The sequence below is a fragment of the Cervus elaphus genome, chromosome 12 (genome assembly GCF_910594005.1).
Source record: "Cervus elaphus chromosome 12, mCerEla1.1, whole genome shotgun sequence".
Taxonomy (NCBI): Eukaryota; Metazoa; Chordata; class Mammalia; order Artiodactyla; family Cervidae; genus Cervus; species Cervus elaphus.
The window spans coordinates 62,372,717-62,393,282 of record NC_057826.1 but is presented as its reverse complement, the minus strand read 5'-3'; the positions used below and the strand labels follow the sequence as shown (position 1 = coordinate 62,393,282).

At 49.6% G+C, this 20,566-nt stretch overlaps 1 protein-coding gene across 1 annotated transcript; it reads right to left on the bottom strand.

The window, feature by feature from the left end:
• Positions 1 to 395: 395 nt before the first annotated feature.
• EPB42 (erythrocyte membrane protein band 4.2) lies at positions 396 to 19,731 on the bottom strand. The gene is made up of 13 exons (XM_043920307.1): positions 19,586 to 19,731; positions 17,814 to 17,999; positions 16,655 to 16,885; positions 13,465 to 13,583; positions 12,449 to 12,553; positions 10,678 to 10,855; positions 9,951 to 10,089; positions 9,555 to 9,658; positions 8,784 to 9,026; positions 6,887 to 7,186; positions 3,901 to 4,055; positions 2,670 to 2,803; positions 396 to 809 (listed from the first exon to the last, which is right to left on the bottom strand). The coding sequence occupies exons 1-13, from the start codon at positions 19,593 to 19,595 to the stop codon at positions 647 to 649; spliced, it is 2,067 nt and encodes a 688-aa protein (XP_043776242.1). The 5' UTR covers positions 19,596 to 19,731; the 3' UTR covers positions 396 to 646.
• Between the last annotated feature and the right edge of the window lie 835 nt (positions 19,732 to 20,566).

Genomic DNA, 20,566 nt, shown 5'->3' with positions numbered 1-20,566 from the left:
TTTCATATTTAGTATTATGAAAGCATAATATTTAACTCTAATAAGGACTTATCCATAGCTGAATATTGAAGACCATTCTCCACTCAGGTCTTATGCTGTGTATTTTATAACTTTCTTTAGTCATCTTTGGATCTTTAAGGATAATGGTCAGGGATAGCATTGATCAATATAATCTTAGGATTGTCTAAAAATCATATTTTTAGTTAATGTTGTCCCATTTCATCAGCAATACAAGAGTGCTTTAAATATTAGGTTATTTTCCTTACCTATAAATGAATGTATGTATTAGGGAATAGTAAATGGTTATGAAAAACCCTGAACTCAAAAAAAAATCTTAATTTACTTATCTGAATACCTTTATAAAGGCTTTTTAAAAAATTTCTCGAGCCCAGTAGTTTCTATTTTAAAACAGCTAGTCTTCATAGATGCCTTGAGCTGGGGTGACAGAAATGAATGTTTTTTCTGTTGATTTCTGAGAGTATAAGTTTTTTTGAAGTGGGGAATCTACTTTTGTTCTTGGTCCTCTCCTGCTCAGCCTGAGCAGAGAATCATTTGTCTGATAAGCAAAGTTTCTCTTCCCAGCATGCTTGGTTTTAGATTGTAGATTCAGGAGGTGGTTGGGGAAAGTGATGCTGGAGCTGGAAGTTTAAGCTGGAGGTTCACGGGCTACCACCATGACAGTTTTGAAGTTGGTTAGGTTCTGGAACATGTTGCAGTCCATTTCCACGGTGAGCCTCTGGCACCCCACCTTCATTGGCATGAACTCAACTTGGGTGCGCAAAGTGTTTTTGGGCTGCACCGAATTCACTCTGAAATAGAAGAAAAGGTAAGTCCTAGTTCTGTTGCAGGGCCATTCCTTTGCTGGTCCCAGTGAATCTGATCCTTACCTGCTTATAGAGGTGGACCCTGAAGAAATAAACTTGTAAGTACCTAGCTGTTAAAACAGAGGAGGTTTGAAGGGGGTGGAAGGCAGGAGCCTCCATGGTGAGCAGCTGTATGGTTGAGAAGAGAAATATCCTATGCTAAGGGCTTCCAGGTTGCATCTGTCGTTTCATCACCTGTGACTTCAGTCTGGTCCCATTCTTGGTAATAGTAGGCTTGTGGAAACTATGGTTTTAGAAGCCTCATTGCTAACTGCAGTGGGTGTAGTGGGCATACTAGATGTCAGGATGCCAGCAGGTGGCGTTTGGAGCCCTATCAGCAGCTTTCTTGTCTACCTGTGGACCTTCTTATGGTGACTGAGCAAATGGTACAGATTTCTTTTGAGAAAGTTTGCCTTACAGTTTATCTGGGAGACCACAGAAGTCTGGTTAAATGCTGGCAGTCCTTCCTCTCAACTATGACCAAGAGTGACTGACTGAGTTTCTTGAGGCTGAGGTGGTGGCTCAACAACCACACAACCTGTCAGGGACCTCGGGGTTGTAGGAATAGGCATCGTGAACTCTAAACTGTATGTGCGTGTTTAGTGGAGGATGCTGTGGACCTCATGAGAGAAGGAGCAATAATTAACAAAGATACTTGCAACATCTAAAGCCAACAAGGCGCGGATAACCTAGATTATATAGGGTTTGTGTGTATGAATATGTGTGTGTATATATATATATACACCCACAGATCAACAAGGAAAAAAGGAACAGCAAAAGAAAAGTGGGCAAAGTTAAGAAACTATAGAGGGGGAAATGGAAAAGGCTAATAAACATATGCTGCGATTCATGGGGTCGCAAAGAGTCGGACACAACTGAGTGACTGAACTGAACTGAATAAACATATGAAGAGTTGCAAATTAAAACGATGAGATGTTACCTTATTCCCGTTAGACCAGATTAAAACAGAAAACTGGGTATTGCCAAGAGTGGAGGAATGGTAGGAATATAGAAGCTGTCAAGTACTGCTGGAGGGAACTGCAGCCATTCTGCAAACCAATCTGATAGCATGTGGTCAAACCAGGTCTTATCCTGTGTCTCAGCAACTCCATTCCTGTGCCTTTATCCCCCACACATGAATTTTCAAGCAGGTATATAAGGGGATATGTGTATTTGTGGTGTCTCAGTGTTGGAGGCACTGTGGAGTGGTGTGGTAGGAAGCAGGGGTATACATTATGGAGTGATTTGTAGCAGAAGCAGTGGACTTGACGTGGATGAGTGAAAAACAGTTCTAAGTGAAATGAATTAGACATAACATAATGTTTATATAGTTTAAAAATACAGGCTCATGATACTAAGACAAGGATATGAAGAGTGGTGGTGGGAATGGGAGTAGGGAATAGGAGTAAAAGGGAATGTGTAAATAAAATTCTGTATTGTGTTGTCACTAGTTGAATGCAGCTCTTTCCTGTGATGTTCCCTAACCCCCTCACCTGTGCTCATCAGTAATACCCAGGCCCTCTCTGCGTGACCAGGGCCTCAACCAGAGTCAGGTGCCCAAGGGGCACAGAGCCTCCCTCTGTCCTGTACCCCTGTAAGCATTGGTGGCCCCAGGGTGAGAGAGGCCCTGATCTTTTAGTTCAGCTCTGGCCGGTACTTGCTCTGTCTTCATGGCCACAGCAAACAGTGTCATCAGTCTTGGGTTCCTGCCATTCTTTACCATTTGAGCCACCAGGGAAGCCCAGGTTCTTGCCTTTCTGATAGGTTGAGATACTTCTGTGGGATGAGAAGCTTGTGGTCTCTTACCTGTAGCTCTTCTCTCTGTAAATGAGCCCCCTTCCAAAGATGGAGATCACACAGTCTTCCAAGGGAACATCGAGGGGGTTATGGATGCTGACCACGACCATCAGGGGCTGATGTTGCTCTGCTGTCTCTGGCATCTGTGGGGGATCCCAAGAGCATGGAGCTGTAGTCACTCCTTCCCCTCCTAGCTACCCTCCCTGAACCCTTTCTTGGTTATTCTCCTATCTTTACCATCCTCACCTAAACTCAACTGCTGACTTCCCTACCCCTCTACTTGATCTTCTGTATTTACTTTCACCTTTGATCCATCACTGACAACACTGATGGTGCCTTTCCTTCACTTGGAAACCTTGGAAGGTTTCCCATTGTCTTCAGAATTCAGCTTTGGTTGGCCTTCAGAGCCCTCCACAATCTAACCCCAATCTATCCCAGGCTCATCTGTTCTACCCCTGACTACACCCTAGCCTCTGGGCAGTTTCCCAGCCCCAGCATAGCCCTCAGGCTCCCTTCCTTTGGGCCTCTTTTCTCAGTCTTCCGTCTGCAATGGCCTTCTCCCTCCTCTGCACTGAAAGCTTACCTATTGTTCAAAGCCTGACACAAATGCCACCTCCTCCATGAAGTTTTCCCAAACCCCCAGCCGAAAATAGGCCTCTTTACTTCACTTGTGCCAGAGTGACTTTGTTCCTCTGAAAACTCTGACATAGACCACACATTATGTCACCCTTGCACAACTGTGACCCCCTCCAGGGCAGAGACCAAGTCACATTCATTTTGGTCTGGGTACACATGTGGAAAGAGGACTGGACTAAGAGCCCTAAGCCTCTAAGACATCCCATATTTATGATTTGTAGGCATGATGCTTTTCTCATCTGAATAATGGGAAGAGATCACCTCCCAGGGCTGTGGTATTAAAAGAAGTAAAATGTGAAAATACATTGGTACTGTATAAAGTGCTAAATAACCGTAGGCTGTTATTATCCTTGTAAATTTGGAGGCAGCCACTGAGAAGACTCCGATTTTAGAAAGCTTTACTTAAAGTGGAAAGATTTAAATCTTAGTGTCATATATAAGAAATCATCTCTTTCAAGAGGAGCTCTCAACCCAGCATTTCCTGATAGTTTCTTTAGCACAGCAGCACGGTCACCTGCTCTGAAGCTTGAGGGTCTCTGTTCTTTCTGAAACGGCGACCTGAATAGCAGCAAACACAGCAATTTGGGCAAGGACTGGTGCCTACCTCGATGACAAGGTGTGGTCTGCAAATGGCGATGTCTTGCTGGGCGAAGCAGGTAAGGCTGGAGTGCGTTGCCATGGCAGTGAGTCTGAGGAAGCTATTCTCTGGCAGGCTTTGTTCAAAACTGTAGTTGAACAGGGAGGTAGAGATTTTCTTATCTGAAACATGTAACAGGTGGAGTCAGTGCCCAGGAGTGAGTGCACGTGCCCCAGAGACAAGCAGTAGTTTCATGCTTGTCTCCCAGGAGACATGACTCCCAGGAGGCCTCACTGAAGCCAGAAAGATGCCTCATTCCTCACAGCAGTTTCAGAATGCACTCACTCAAGAACCCACCCTAAAGGACTTCCCTGGTGGTCCCGTGGTTAGGACTCTGTGGTCTCAAGGCAGGGGGTCCAGGTTCAACCCCCAGTCAGGAAACAAGTTCCCACATGCCACAACCAGGAGCCTGAATGCTGCAACTAAGACGAGGGGCAGCCAAAATAAAAACAAACAACCCACCCAAGACCAACATCACCATCATGAGCACAACATCTTTGGTAGACCACCTCCACAGGGCTCTGGAAAGGGCCCTGTGAGCTGCAAGTGGAGCCTCAGTCTCCTTGTCTAGTAATAACACGTACCTGGTGGGATGGCTTCTGGTCACGAGACAGTTGTTAAGTGTTGGCTTCAGACCCAGTCATGGCTGAATATATGCTTGCTTGCTCCCCTCCCCTTCTCTGCTGCTGTTCTTTTCCGTTTGCAAAGAAAATGAAGCCACCCTTCCCTCCTCACCACTGCCTCCAGGGTGAGGCCCCCTCTGTGCCCAGGTCCTGCCCCCTGCTTTTCGAATCAGTGCTCCATCCCAACCCCACCACTGCTTAGCTGTGTAACTGTGGGCAGTTTATTTCACTTTCTGTGTCTTAGTCTCCTCATCTGTAAAGTGGGGATGATAATGGTTCCTGCCTCATAAGGCCATTATGAGGATAAATGAGATAATACATACAAAACACTTGACATCATGTTTGCCCAAAATTAAGTGCTCAATAAATGTGAGCTATAATTATTCTAGTCATGTCTCATTTCCTCAAAGGTTGCACCGTCGAGTATAACCCATCTCTCCTGAGGCTTTGTCTTTTTCTCTCTATTAATTCTTCTTCAGCATTTAAGCACGTTCTGCTCTCTCTCTATCATCTTAAAAGAAAACAAAGAACACCTTTCCTCTCCCGAGTGTCCCTATCTGCCACCCACCCTCTCTTCTTTTTCCATCCATTCTTCCAGGAAGGACTGCATACCTTGTCTCACCTCCTCAGCTCTCAGCAGCTTAAGCCCCAGGGAACCTACTGCTTCTCCAACCAGACCCTCTGTCAGTAGAGGCCTTCCAGCCTTGACCTCTCAGCCTCTCCAGTGGCCATGCTGGGCTCCCCTTTCTTCTCTTTGACTTAGTCTCTCACTCTGCTGTCTCTCTGTCTGGTGCCTACACGCTGGTGCTGCCTGGGTTTCCTCCTCACCCTCTCGTTTTCTCTCAGTCCTTCCCCCTCTTCCCTCCCCCATCCAGGACTTTATCTCGAATACCAGCTTTAGATTTCCAGCTGCCTACTGGCCATCACAGCTCAGATGTCTTCTGGGATTTCAAACCCAACATGCAACAAACAGAATGCATCATCTTTCTCCCCAAACCTGTGCTTTCCCATTGGCCCTACTTTAGAGGCTCACCCAAACTGGAAGCACCCTCTAGCCACATACACAAGTTCAATCTAGCCCACTTCTATAATATGACTTCATTTGAAAAGTTCTGCTAGTTTACTTTGTCCTTCAATTTTTCAAAACCTTGCAACTTCTAATCTGTGGTTGTTGGATACACATTAGATACACATTAGAATCATATGGGAAGCTTTAAAAATTCCCAATGCCAAGCCACACCCCAAGTCAATTATAACAGACTCTGACCGAGAGACCTAGGAATCAGTATATTTAAAGTTCTCCAGGTGATTCAACATACAGACAAGGTTGAGGTACATGACTCTAATTTGACCCCTTCCATTCCATTCTACCAAAAGTTCCTTTTCAAAAATGAATTTCTAATCCTATTGACTCCTTTGGTTAAAACCTTTTACCAGCTCCCCATTGCCCAGAGAATAAAACCCAAATTCTTGAGCAGCATTGACAAGCCACTTCAAGATCTGGCCCAGTCTGGCTCTCATGCAACTCCCCTCTTCCACTCAGCCCGCTCTTGGAAAGGGAACAGGGTGGAGAGACTGGAGGCAGGGGGACCAGTCAGGAGGTTGCTGCAACCATGTAAACAAGCTCTATTCCACTGATTCTCTTGCCTGCACATTGGAGTCACCCAAGGACTTAACAATATTTTTGATGTTTGGGTCAAACTGTAGAGTTTCTGACTTAATTGGTCTGGGGTGCAGGCTGAGCATCAAACTTCCCCCAGGTGGTTCTTATGTGCAGCAAAGTTGGAGAACTTTGCCATGAGAACTAGAGCAGAACTAGCTGCTCTAGTCCAGGGAATTTCAACCCTAGAATAACACAGGGAGCTCTGAAAAAATTCCAGTGCCTGGATCCAGCTCCAGATCAATTACATAAGAATCTCAAGGAGGAGGAAGAACCCTGGCATATGTCCCTTTTGCCTGGAAAGCCCATGACTCCCTTCTCTGTCTGACACTGCCTTACTCATCCTTCAAGACCCAGGGCAGCCTGATTTACCTGGGGGCAGGCTGCTCTGTCTGGGAGAGATGCTAATCCACCATTGTACTGTGTTTACCTTGTCAAACACTTCTTACACGGCTCCATAGTCTGTTTACTCAAACAACTACAATCAGAATTGCGGGTTTTGTTTTTCCTGTGTGAAGCTCAGTAAAGATGTATTGAATGAGAGAGCGAACGAGCAAGTCAGGAACTAGAAACCATGCCTGCAAATCTGCAGGGGTTGCTGTGTGGCTGCTGCCTGCTCAGAGCGGGAGCTGGGTGTGTAGAGTGTTGGGAAGGGGCCGCAGAGAGGTACCTGAGCCGGCACTGAGCGTGAAGACAAACTTCTTCCTCCAGAGCTTGGCAGCAAGGACGCCGTTGTAGTACACTGCCTGCAGCCCGATCGCCAGCTGCACTTCCTTCTCCTGGTCACTGGGGTTTAACAACTTCACAGAGAACTCTACGTTCTCTCCCAGGACTATGGAACTCGGTGCTTTCATTAAGAGATATAGAAGATCATCAGTCTCACAACAAGGAGGATAGATGTCATCATCTTTCTTGTGTTTTATCCTGTATTTCTGGACTTTCTCTAGCACCATTTTTTCTTGAGAAGATCCTGAAGAATGGAATAAACAAAGCAGGCCTCTTACCCAGCAGGTATAGACCCTTCTAATAAAAGCTCAGGATTAAGGTTCATTGACCCACTACTGCTCAAATTTGCCAAGGCCACAAGAGCTTTGCAAACCTCTCCTGCCACATGTAGCTAAAAAAACTCACCACAGATACAGTGTCTCTCTTCCAAGTCACTCAAGGGTCAAGTTCTTCAAGTACTATGAATTTGCCCCTTGAATGGTGGGAGAGCTAGTTTTTGTACAAGTTGCAGTAACTTGTATTTTCCAAAGTGAAGGAGTTTGGACTTATTCCAAGGGAAATGGAGGCCATGAAATATTCTGGAGCAGGAATATTCTGTAACATAAATATATTTGTGTCCTGGGAAGTTCATTCTGGAAACCATAAGTTAGAGATGGAATAACGATGAGGAGACTGGAGGCAGGGGTCCAATTAGGAGGCTACTATAATACTGTAGTCAGACATGACTGAGCGACCTCTCTTTCACTTTTCACTTTCATGCATTGGAGAAGGAAATGGCAGCCCACTCCAGTGTTCTTGCCTGGAGAATCCCAGGGACGGTGGAGCCTGGTGGGCTGCCGCCTATGGGGTCGCACAGAGTCGGACACGACTGACGCGACTTAGCAGCAGCAGCAGCAGCAGCATAATACTGTAGAAGAGAGATGGTGAGGCCCTGGGTGACCTGTAGGCAATGGGGAAGGAGATGAGGAGATGGGTGTGAGGGTACCATCGGGAGGCTCAAGAACAGAGCAGGCCTTCTTGTTTGGACAAATGGGTGGACAGTACAGCACTGTGCTCTAATAACTACTATGGAGGGGAATTCACAGGGAGGTTGGGGAGTGTGGGAGGACAGCAAGAGAGAGAGAATACTTCCCAGCAGCTGGGCTTGTTTTTTGTTTTGTCTTTGGCCATGCCACTTGTGACATGTGAGATCTTAGCTTCCCAACCAGGGATTAACCCCCTGCAGTAGAAGTGCAGAGTCTTAACTACTGGACCATCAGGGAAGTCACCTGGGCTTGGTATTAAGTATTTTGTTCTATAGCAGTGGTTCTCAGCTGGGGACAATTTTGCCCCCAGGGGACATCTGGAAATGTCAGGAGACATTTTCTGGTTGTCACAACTGGGGGTGGTGGTTGAGGAGGGGCTGGGATCTAGAGGATAGAGACCAGGAAGGCTTCTGAATGTCCCAGGTTGCACAGCCTCCCAGATAGCAAAGATATCTGGTCCAAAACATGAATAAAGTCAAACAGGGTTGAGAAGTCCTGTTTTATGTGATGGGGAATGGCCCGCACGTCTCCCTGGCCTGCATGTGTCTGGCCCATTCCTTTCCCTCTGTTGCTGTCTGGGGCCTCCTCTGCCTGGTGCATGCATGCTAAATTGCTTCAGTCGTGTCCAGCTCTTTGCAACCCCACAGACTGTAGCCGCTCAGTCTGTCCATGGAATTTTCTGGGCAAGAAAACAAGGGGGTTGCCGTTTCCTACTCCAGGGGAGCTTCCCGACCCAGGGATCGAACTGGCATCTCCTGCATTGGTGGGCAGATTCTTTACTTCTGAGCCACCTGGGAGGCCCCCACTGCCTGGTACCTTCAGGATACTTGTAGTTCTGTGTGATATCCTCACGGCGGTCACAGTCCACATTCTTGGTGCTGATATTGTTGCCAAAATACTTAGTGTTGCAGTCAGTCAACTCCAGTGTCCTGTCTTCACGGCACTTCCAGACCACACATGAGGCATTTATTGAGGCAAAAATGTCTGATACTGCAGGGGTCAGCCACACGATCCCCTCCTTGACCGCTCTGACTGGGACCAGATCACAGGCCTCCAGGACTGAGGGAGAGAAATGTCAATGAGTGAGAGGAATCATACCCAGACCTTGGCTTCGGTCAGAGCAGCAAAACCTCTATCCTCATGCCCTGTTGCCCCTCCGCTGGAATCAAGGTCAGAGGTGGGCACCAGGCAGGGTTTCTGAGAGGGCACAGCTGAGGTGAGGCTCACTTTTAGTGACAAAACTTTTTGGTTATGGTCTATGGCAGACGCCCTCTCAGAAGTTGGACAAGACCTCAGAGTTACAGAATACATGGGAGTTCCTAAGCCAGCTTGACCACAGACATGACAGGAGTAGGTGGCCTTTGTTGAGCACTTCCTACGTGCCTGGCCCTGTGACTGTTCTGTTCCTGGGGGGGGGGGCCTTGGGCCAGCATCCCACTGCTCACTATCAGTCCTGCCACTGCTTCTGTTTTAGGGGCTGCAGACCCGCTATGGACCACCTGCTGCGCCTGTTTCCTCTCCAAGGGACTCCTTGGACTCTTGCAGCTCTGTGTAACCTGGTGGTCCTAGGCCCACCCCAGGCTGTACCTTCACCTTCTTTAAGAGCACTTGGGTATAGAACCTGCCATCCGTCATAACCCTCAGGCAGAGCAGGCTGGGCCATCCAGCACTCCGTGGAAGTCTGGAAGATCCTGAAGCAAAGAGAACAGTACAAGTTGGGGGGAAAAGTCCTGAAGCAGTCCTAGGGATGACAGAGCTGATACTAAGTGGATGGGAGGACGCTGTGTAAGAGTGGTTCCAACACTCCCAGGAAGGGGCATGCGTCTCACATTCACCCTGACCGTCAGAGTCCTGCCTTCCAGAGTCTTGAAGGCCTATTCAAAGCAGGGCTGCTTGGGGTGGGGGGGCTCCCATGGATGACAGCCTGCGGGTTTGGAGCCCTTTGAGGTCTGGGACTTCATCCATCCCCTTTGGGCTTCTCACCAGGCTCTGCCTCTGTTGCCTTCTCCATTCTGAAGCCCCTCCTCGTTGTAGTACTCGCCTACCAGCAGGCCCCCGCCGATGCCCTGGGCCGAGGTGAACGTGGTGACGACACGGGCAGGGATTCCCAGGCCTCGCAGCACTGCATGGAAGCGGGCAGAGGGTCAGGGCACCAGGGAGGCCTGGGACGCATGGGTTGGGATCTGTGGCTAGCATTCTCAGTGTCTCCTCTGGACACTAGGCACTTTCATGGTCTTAAATGCCAGGTGACATTGTGGAAAGAGAAGGGTCACAGGAACTGACACCCGCCCAACCTAGGTGATGTGAAGGCCAAGTAATGAGCAACAGACAAGGGACACAGCAGGTGGAGTACACAGCTGGGGGAGGCTTCAGCAGAGCGCTGGGACTGGCTTTTCTGGGGCAGAGGCAGGGAGGAGCTGTGGGGAGTTTGGGAGCAGAGCTTGCCAGCTGGGCCTAACTTTGCTGAATCTGGGAGAAGGAGCAAAAGCTGGTTGAGAGGAGTGGCTGGGGAAAAGCCATCTTGGCCAGATGGTGCATGGGAAGCAGTCACAGGTGTGGTGGAGGTGGGGGAATGCTGCGGAGTGGAGGCAGTGGCTGCTTTTGGAGATGTCATGGGGCAGGGGGTACCAGGCAACCCAAGAAGCAAGGCAGACACTGTGCGGTAGCCAAGGTAACTTGCCTGGGTGTGGCAGGCAAGTCTGCTCTGTACCTGTGCAAGCAACAGCTGCCAACACCCAGGCCTGGCCCTCGTACACGGGTCTCCCATGACCAGTGGCCCACTGTCGCAGGATGGGCACACTGCCCCGGCGCTTGTTCAGCAAGGCCCTTTCCTCTGTAGTCTGGATCTTCGCAGTGGGCAGGACAGACTTCTCCTTAAGAACATGCAGCTGTTTGGGGAAATGTGTGGATGTTTATGGGGGTGGGTAGGGAGGGCTCGGAGAAGGCAATGGCACCCCACTCCAGTACTCTTGCCTGGAAAATCCCATGGACGAAGGAGCCTGGTAGGCTGCAGTCAATGGGGTCGCTAAGAGTCGGACATGACTGAACGACTTCACTTTCACTTTTCACTTTCATGCATTGGAGAAGGAAATGGCAACCCACTCCAGTGTTCCTGTCTGGAAAATCCCAGGGATGGGGGAGCCTGGAGGGCTGCCGTCTATGGGGTCGCACAGAGTCGGACACGACTGAAGCGACTTAGCAGCAGCAGCAGGGAGGGCTCGGGTTTCTCAGGTGGCGCTAGTGGTAAAGATCCCACCTGCCAATGCAGGAGATGAAAGAGACATGTGTTCAATCCCTGGGTGGGGAAGATCCCCCGGAGGAGGGCATGGAAACCCACTCCAGTATTCTTGCCTGGAGAATCCCACGGATAGAGGAGCTTGGTGGGCTATAGTCCATAGGGTCACAAAGAGCCGGACACAACTGAAATGACTCAGCAAGGGCTCTCACAGCTCTCCAGGCATGGTGAACAGACCACCTGTATGGAAATCACCTGGAACTTGTTAAACCTGCATGTTCCTGGGCTCCACCCTCACCCACTGGGATGGTGTCTGGGAAGCCTCCTTTTTAACAAGTCCTTCAGAAGCAGGGGTTCATGAACCATGAAAGTGAAAGTGTTAGTTGCTCAGTCATTTCCGACTCTTGTGACCCCACGGGCTGTAGCCCACCAGGCTTCTTTGTCCATGGGATTCTCCATGCAAGAATACTGGAGTGGGTTGTCATTCCCTTCTCCAGGGGATCTTCCTGACCCAGGGGTTGAAACGTGGATCAAACCCAGGTCTCCCCCACTGCAGGCAGATTCTTGACCGTCTGAGCCACCAGGGAAGCCCATAGTGGCAAATGAAACTCAGGACATGATAGCAGCAGGAGGGCTGCCCCTCGGTGGAGGCTTTCACTGTTCCTTGGTCTGCCTGGCCCTGATTTTTTCGAGCGTTTGCACCTGGGACCTTGAGGCCCACATTTTCTTCTCCTCGCAGGCTAGCCCTGTCCCTCACCGCCTCCTCAGAGGAGAGGATTGAGCCACTTGAGGAAGTAGAGAACACATTACTCCTGCGAGAGAACTTTTTAAGGACAATAGGAAAGGACCACGCCACCTTCATGGGAATAATTTAGAAATGAAAACAAGTTCCTTTGACTGCCTTATCGCCAAACCACGGGTAAGATGGAACTGACCCCCTTCTTCCCAGGGACCTAAGCCCTGTGCCAGGGCTGGGGGTGAGGAGGCAGGGAGAGGGAGGTCTCAAGGAAATCCAGGTCAGTTTTAGTCCTCGCTGGCTTGGGACCTGAGGGAGGACACCTTCCTGTCATTTCTCTCCCCGCTGGATGCTACTGTCTGCCCCTCCTCACTCAGACCCTTCTCCAGGGACTGTCCCCTGCACTCTGGGAGAGGGGACCATTCGTGAGTAAAAAACTTCTGGGGCCCTAGATGGGGGCAGAGGACTGCTGTCTCATCTCCTCCCCCTCCCCTCCCCGTCATCACTCACCAAGGCGCCCAAGACTCGGGCCACATGCACGGGGTTGCCCCATTTCTCCACCTGATTGTCCATGGTCAGTAAGCTCAAGCCAAGGTCGATGACATCCTCCTCGAGCTGTAAGGACCACACAGGCCACCCATGATGGAGGGTGTGCGGGTCAGCCTCTCCTTCCACAAGTCAACCCCACCCCCTTGTCCTTCTCCTTGACTCAGGCTCCACTCCTCCCTGCTGTGTTCCTGAGGAAGTTCTGGCTTTTCCCTCTGCCCTAGGGCCCGCTCGTCCCAGTGCCTGGCATCTCAGCCTTTTGCCTCTTCTGTTGTCTGACTGCTGATAGTGTGGGCTTTTGAGCACCAGAGCTCTGTGGAGTCCTTTCATTTCTGCAGTTTTTCATATAATTTGCTCCCACAGCTCCTAACAGGGCTATCCTTGTGTAGGGGTGGATAAAATGGAGCAGAAGTGAGGAGTGAGGGAGACATATGGCCACTTAGGCTACAGATCTCAGCAACGTGGTTGGGGCTCTAGGAGAGATGCCAACCCAGGGAGCACAGTGGAGAGTCAGTCTGCCTCTGGGGGCTTGGAAAACTTTCAGAAGGCTTTAAAAGATGGGCAGGCATTTTCCAGGTGGTAAGTGAGGGAAGGTATTCCTGGCAGAGGGAACATTCAGCCTGCACAATCAAGGGATGACCAGGAGCTGAAGCATGGAGCGGGTGGGGGCTCTTGGGGAGAGGAAAGCACTGGCCTGACTGTGAAGAGTCTTGTGTGTCAAGCCAGGGGATTTGGTTTCTGTCCTGTAGATGGTGAGGTTTAACAGAGGCTTCATCTGCATGGTCTTTAGGAAATAACTCTGGTGGTTGAGGAGGATGGTCTAGTGTGGCCCTGAGGGGACCGAGGTACCACGTGGCTGAACTTGCATGAAGAAATGGCCTCGTGACCAGAGGCTTTGGACTGGCCCAATCTGTTTGACTTGAGCACTGAAAGTTATGGGGTGATCGCTGTCTCCCCACCTTTCCTGGAGGCCCCCGTACCTGGCCAAAGTCCCAGGGCTCATCCTGGATGCAGTCAGCCGTGCCCAGGAAGATGAGGCCATTCTGGTTCAGCAAGTACTCCCTGCGCTGAGCTTCATTCCCCAGGAATACAGCATCCTCTGGAGAGAAGCAGGCAGGGATGAGGGATGCTAGGTGTGCCGTCCATCTCCAGGCCTTTGCCCTCCCTGCTTAGGTGAGATTCTGCTGAAGGCCCTCCCTTCAGCTCCAGGCCTGGTAGAGACTGTGAAGGAAACCCCTCTTTTCATGCCATACTGGGACCAGGCCTTCTCTCTGGTGAGAGTGAGGAAGGGGATGAGAGTCCTTGGGTCAGCCACAGTGGCTTTCATGGTCAGCCAGCAGACAGGAACAAGCCAACCTTAAAAGGCCTACTGGTTCCCAAAGAAACCTGCTCCTGAACCAAGAGCATTTGGCAACAGGCCAGGGGGCTTCCCAGGGGGCCTGCTATGTCTCTCTGATAAGTTCAACCAGAAAAAAAAGTATTTCAGATAAACCAAACAAGTTGACTGATGTGAGCAGAAGGAAAGACAAACAGGGGCAGAGGGAGAATGGGGCTGTGTGTGAAGGAGCAGTGGGAGCCACCTGGCGTATCCAAGGGGGTCTAGGACTCCTTTGGTCTCTTCCTGCTGCCTCTCCTACTATCTCCATCAAAGGGTTGCCTGGGGGTCATGAAGGGGGTTGGGGTTTGAAGGAGGCTCTAGGAAGCTGGGAGCAGCTGGGGGACCTACTCTGCTTGTCAAATGTCTCTCTCTGCCTGTTGCCAGGGGTGAAGTAGGGGGTGGTTGGACTGGTTCCTGAAGACTAGAATGAGAAGAAGATTTCCAAACCATCTTCCCAGGCATCCATCTAGGATGAGGATATTCAAAGTAACAGAAGGCTGGGATATTAGATATCAGGAAGCCCTGAAAAACCTTGGACAGAAAATCACAGAATCATGTGCCCAAGGAGCCCCAGGCCCCTGCCCCTCCATCCTGAGTACTATCTATGAAGTCAGCTGGACATTGCCTCTTTGGAAATTGCTTCAAACCAAGGAGTTTGGCTCTGCAGGCTTTGGGAAGTACATTATCAGAGCAGAGGTAGCACCCTTCTTCTCAGCTTGGGTGCATCCCCTCCCCTCTTTATAAAGCTGCCTGCTTATGAATAGGACTTTGACTTTCACTATTGCTGCTACTGCTAAGTCACTTCAGTTGTGTCCGACTTTGTGCGACCCCATAGATGGCAGCGCATCAGGCTCCCCCGTCCCTGGGATTCTCCAGGCAAGAATACTGAAGTGGGTTGCCATTTCCTTCTCCAATGCATGAAAGTGAAAAATGAAAGTGAAGTCGTTCAGTCGTGTCCGACTCTTAGCGACCGCATGGACTGCAGCCTACCAGGCTTCTTCGTCCATGGGATTTTCCAGGCAAGAGTACTGGAGTGGGGTGCCATTGCCTTCTCCGGACTTTCACTACAGGGTATAAAATTTCCTTTTGAATCCAGAAGAGCCCCATCTTCAAGTATGGTAAGATGAGACTGAGTCCCAGATAATCTCTGAAAGTCTCTAACTCACCTCCCAGATGGGCAGTGCCAATACTTCACCCCTGGCCAGACAGACACCTCACCCCTATTGAGAGGTCTTCCCTCATCGGTCCCGACAAGCCAGGTATGGAGGCAGGAATCCTGGCATAGAGTCAAGACTGTGAGCTCCCTCTGAACCAAGGCCTGTTCCAGAACTGTATTTCTGCATCTTTGCTCAGGTAGTCAGGACCTAGCTCTGGATGTGCGCTCAGTCAATGAGGCAGGTACAGTAAAGCCTCAGTTTTGAAGGGAAATGGCTTGAGGGTCTTTCTGGCAGTATGCACAGAGCCATGGGCTCTTGTTCAGCTGAAAGGGCCTTGAATCCATACTCACCCACATGGGGCAAGGGCACCTCAATGGATACTAGTTCCCCTCCATTGTTCCACCTGCCAACCCCCTTGGAGCAGGAACGAAGGGCCTGGACTGAGGACAGACAGGGCTATCTGAAGGAGGGGGCCACTCGAGGACTGCAGGCTGGGCAAGAGAAATGGAGACAGGGAGTTACTGGGACTCAGGCGCTATATAGGAAGGCCATCAGGCCCTGGGATCCAGGGGCTTCAGGGGAGATTTCTTCTACTTCCCCTTGTTACCAGCCGTGCCTCATAAGGAGGCCCCCTTTGGGCTGGCAGTGAACCTGTGAAAGGAAAAGGCTTGTCTGGGGTAGCAGGGATGGGCAAACAGGAAGAAACTGTTTTCCAGTCCCCTCGATAACTGTTCAGGTAGCCCAAAGGATTAAGGTGGGGGATGGCGGATTCAAAAAGGAAGACAGACTCAGTATTCAGAATGGAAAGGAAGAGATGTTCTCTTGACTTTTGTTTGGGACATGTCAACCATGTCTGATGACTTTTCTAGATTAAATAGTGCTGACAGCTAGGGCTGAGCTTTGCCAGAGGTGGCAACTGGCTGGGCCTCAGGAGGCCACCTGTCCCCAGGAAAGTCCATCCAGAGGCTGCTGAGCTAGGGAGACTGGTTGCTAATTTGCTGCTCTAGGTGGGTATTTGGATGGGTCATGGTGGAGACAGAGTCTATCGTAAGGACAGAACTAACAAGTAGAAAGAAGCAAGAAGAAGATTTACTGTGAAGCTGAAACTGAAACTCTGGGTCCCTCACCAACAACAGAAACTGCCTTCAAGTCAGGGAGGGGCCTAAGCAATTCAAAATTTGATGTTCTTTTTCTTAAAGAGGATCCCCCAAATTATTTAAAAACTCAGACCCCGCAAAACCTGGATTCACCCTGGAGACAGACTATGGGAGCCCAGGGAGGGATCAGAGAAACCTGTCCCACAGGCCCCCTCTTTTCCTGAAGTGCTCTCCAGCTCTCGGCCCCTAGCCTGTTATCACAGAGGGCAGTGCTTCCAGGTCACCTCAGTGAGTCTCAGCCCCTGTGACTAAGTAGCTTGAGCCAGGACCAGACTGGCCTCTGCTCTCAGTGGGAAGCTCAGGACTTCTTCCATCAGATGACACCACATCAGGACCCAGGGTCTGAGAGGCCGTTCATCCAGAGACTGGTTTCCACAGTGGCTAAGTACCTGTGCTGCTCTAGAGGGAGCTGTCCCCTGGGGCCCCGGCTCCAGGCCCTTGAGTCTTGTGCAGCCCAGGCTGACCCAGACCAACTCACCTCGATTCCAGGGGTTAAAGAGCAGTGTGAACTGGCCCAGGCATTGCTTCCTGCCTGAGACCTGCAGCAGGAGTGAGTAGTGGCCAATGATAGCATCTGCGGGTGTGGTCACAGAGATAGTCCAGGACTGGTCATCTCTCTCCTCCACCCTTGCACTCCACCACTTCCGGTCCCCCAGACTGGAAACTGAGAATGTGGCTTGGGTCCCATTGGCCTCGGAAGGCTGCTTTCCTGCGGTCATACAGAGATGAATTGGTCATTTGGACCCCTTGGCCACAACTCAGAGTAACAAAATGAAGTATCACAAAACTGAAGTAAGTGAAAATTAGATTTGGAGGAGAATGAAAGCCACCCATCAAGGAAAGGGGGTCAGAAAAGGGTGAGGCGAGAGCACAGGTCCTTAGCGCCCATGGACATCTAGAAAAGGTTCATAGTGTATAACATGGGTGTCATCATATCTCCTTCACTGGACAGATGAGAGGTCTTAATGAGATATTGTAGGTAAAGCCCTTGGCTCAAAATCTGACATGTAGTACAGATTCAGCAAGTAGTAGAAATTAAATGTTATATTTAGCCTAGATTAAATCCCATTCAGGCTTTTCTACAAAACTGATATATATGCAACAGAAAAACTCCTTAGTGATATTGCAGCTAAGCAACTTCTGAATTATGATAAATGCTACTTACTATGCATATTATCAGGCTTCCCTGGTAGCTTAGCTGGTAAAGAATCTGCCTGCAATGCAGGAGACCCCAATTTGATTCCTGGGTTGGGAAGATCCACTGGAGAAGGGATAGGTTAGCCACTCCAGTATTCTTGGATGGCTCAGATGGTAAAGAATCCGCTTGCAATATGGGAGACCTGCTTTCGATCCCTGGGTTGGGAAGATCCCCTGGAGAAGGGAATGGCTACCCACTCCAGTATTCTGGCCTGGAGAATTCCATGGACAGAGGAACCTGGCAGGTTACAGTCCATTGGATCACAAAGAGTTGGATACGAATTAGTGACTTTCACTTGCTTGCATATTATCTCATCCTCACAGGATTTCTTGAGGCCCAGGTGCAGTGCGAGCCAGTTGCCCTTTGGTTCCCTAAGGTGGAGCTGGAGAAAGAATGCCCTAGTCCTATTGCCAAAGGAGTTGAGGTCAGTCCCACTCACCGGTTTGTGCAATGAGGGCTACCTTCTTCAGGGCACGCAGAAATGTGAGGACTGGAGCCTGAAAGTGCAAACTGATGGTGAAGGGCTGCCCCCTCCTCACGATGAGCCGTTGGGAGCTGATGTCATGGGTGTGGTGCTCTGCATTGTTGCTCGCTGCCTGGAAGTCGCAGCTCTTGATCCCCAGGCCTGTTGTGGAAAGAATGAAATCCTGGAGACTAGGTAAATGTGACAACGTCAGTAAAAGCAGAGACCCTGAAGTCAGAGATGCAGGGTTCAAATCCTTGGCTCAACTTACTAGCTGTGCTGTCTCAAGCAAGTCACTTAATCATTCATCCTCAGTTTCCTCTTCCTCAGAATAACCATCCCTCCTTGCAGGGTTGTGAAAAGCAAATGAGGTAGTGTACATAATATTCTCAGCCCCATGTCAGACACATAGTAAGTCCCTGTTACTACTATTAATAAGAACAATGCTTGTTCTCATTGTTGACCTCCTTTTCTGGTCCCAATTCAAAAGCAATGACTGAAATCCAGAATTTTGCTCACTCCTACTCATTTTTGTCTAAGAACACAATGATCATTTTTAGAGCTAATTTTGAAGTCACTGAGTCCAATTCTGAGAAGAGTGAGGCACAGAGAGCAGCTCACTCCAGATTGCAGTGGCTTTCACCTAAAGGCTCATAAAACCCACAGTACCATGCAGCCCAGAAAAATGCTACAAAGGGGGCCTGTGAATATTAAGACATTCTCCCAGGCAATTCTCACTTTATAACAAAAATGTGTAAATATGCTAACAGAGGCTGAGCTTTCTGCATCCTCTGTTTTTGCCTGCTTCCCCGCTTGGGGTCTACCTCTGTCCCTTTTAGCTGGATTCCCTGACTGCACTGTGCTCTGCTGTACTAAGTTGCTCAGTCATGTCTGACTCTTTGTGACCCTGTGGACTGGGGTCCGTGGGGATTCTCTAGGCAAGAATAAAATAGTGGGTTGGTATGGTCTCCTCCAGGGGATCTTCCCAAGCCAGGGATCAAACCCGGGTCTCCGGCATTCAGGTGGATTCTTCACCATCAAGGGAAGCCCTTGAATACTGAAGTGGGTAGCCTATCCCTTCTCCAGGGGAACTTCCTGACCCAGGAATTGAACCTGGGTCTCCTGCAATGCAGTCGGATTCTTTATCAGCTGATAAAGAATGCCTCCCTTCTCTCCCACTTAGCTTTGAGGCTACGACACTCTCATGCTTTCCCAGGTTGTCTACCAGATGGACCACAACCCAGTGAAAATAGTCGTGTTAGGATGATGCTGGGATAAGAGTACAAATCTGTTTAACCACCATCACCACCTTACCACCATCATCACAACTATGACCAGTTTACCACCACCAACCCAGTCGATTGTCACTTCATAGCCACACCCCCAGCACCACACCACCATTGCACCCATCACCACTTCCCACCATAACCGACCCCTATCATCTCCGCTGCTGTCAGCACCAACCACTACCTTCCCCACCAGGGTCACACAAACACTACCTCCCCTACCGCCAGCACCAGCGACCAGCTCACACACTTTAGCTCCTCCATCATCAGTACTATCCATTTACTATTCCCCCAACATAGCCCTACAACCACCACCTCCACCACTATTAGCATCCCCTAACACCTGCAACCATCATTGCTCATCATCACCTCCGCTACCGTCCTGCTTATTTTAATGAAAGCATAATGATAGAGAAGCTACTGAGAGCCCAGTAAGCCCTGTGGAGAGCTGGCTTGGCTCACCTTGACCCATGGCTGCAGGCTGCTCTTATCCGCCTGGCTACTGGAAATGCCGTTGCTCTGAGCTCCCTCTCTGAATCTGTCTTCCAGACAGAAAATGATGACGGGCACTTTTGTTGGCTTAAGAATCTGTAAAGAGTGGCATTTCCTTCTACCCCACCTACGTGCTTCCCCACATGTTTGTCTTTCCTGCTCCCTCCCCTCTGGTATCTCTTGGACCAGCTGCTGGAGGTCCCCATGCTCGTTTATCTCTTGTACCAGGAGGCCCAGATAGGGGTATATCTGGCAGGCTCGAGGGGGAAGTGAATTGCGGGGGGAATCTGCCAGTTGGAGAAGCCCAGATAAGTGTCTAAGCCTCTAGCTTCTGGGGCCTCAAGAGACCCTCAGAGATATTACCTGGATGACACTGGAAAACTCTGGAAGGAGGCCCATATACAACTTCAGATTCAAGCCCTAAACATGTCTTGGGCTTTAAGTTGTTAGATTCATGGACCTTTCTGCTAATATAAAGAGAGAGCAGGTGTGTCTGGGATTCCTTTGTGTGAAAGAGATTAGCGGGTAGAATTTGTTGGTGAAAAATAAATGTCCAAAGAGCAGAAGCAAGAACTGTGGTTCTTTCTAGACTGCTGGGTCTGGCACACTCGATCAGAGGAGGTTTGGCACCCTGTCGTTTTTCCTATTACTACTTGTTTTGTCAACAAGGAGACAACACGGGAGGATCTCTCCTACTTGGTTCTCTTGGCCTCCCAGGTTTTATCTGGGCTTTTGAGACTGTGTCACTAGAGGCTCGCTCAGACACAGCTGGACTGGCCTGCACATACATGGCATGTCTATAGAAGGATATAGAAGAAAGTACAAGAACCGTTGTTTGACCATGGGGAGGGGAGCTTAGAAATGGATATAGGAATGTGATTTTTCTGTTGTTTACTGGTTTATACTTTTCAAACTTTGAACCATTACTCATGAAGAATCTCATTATGCAAA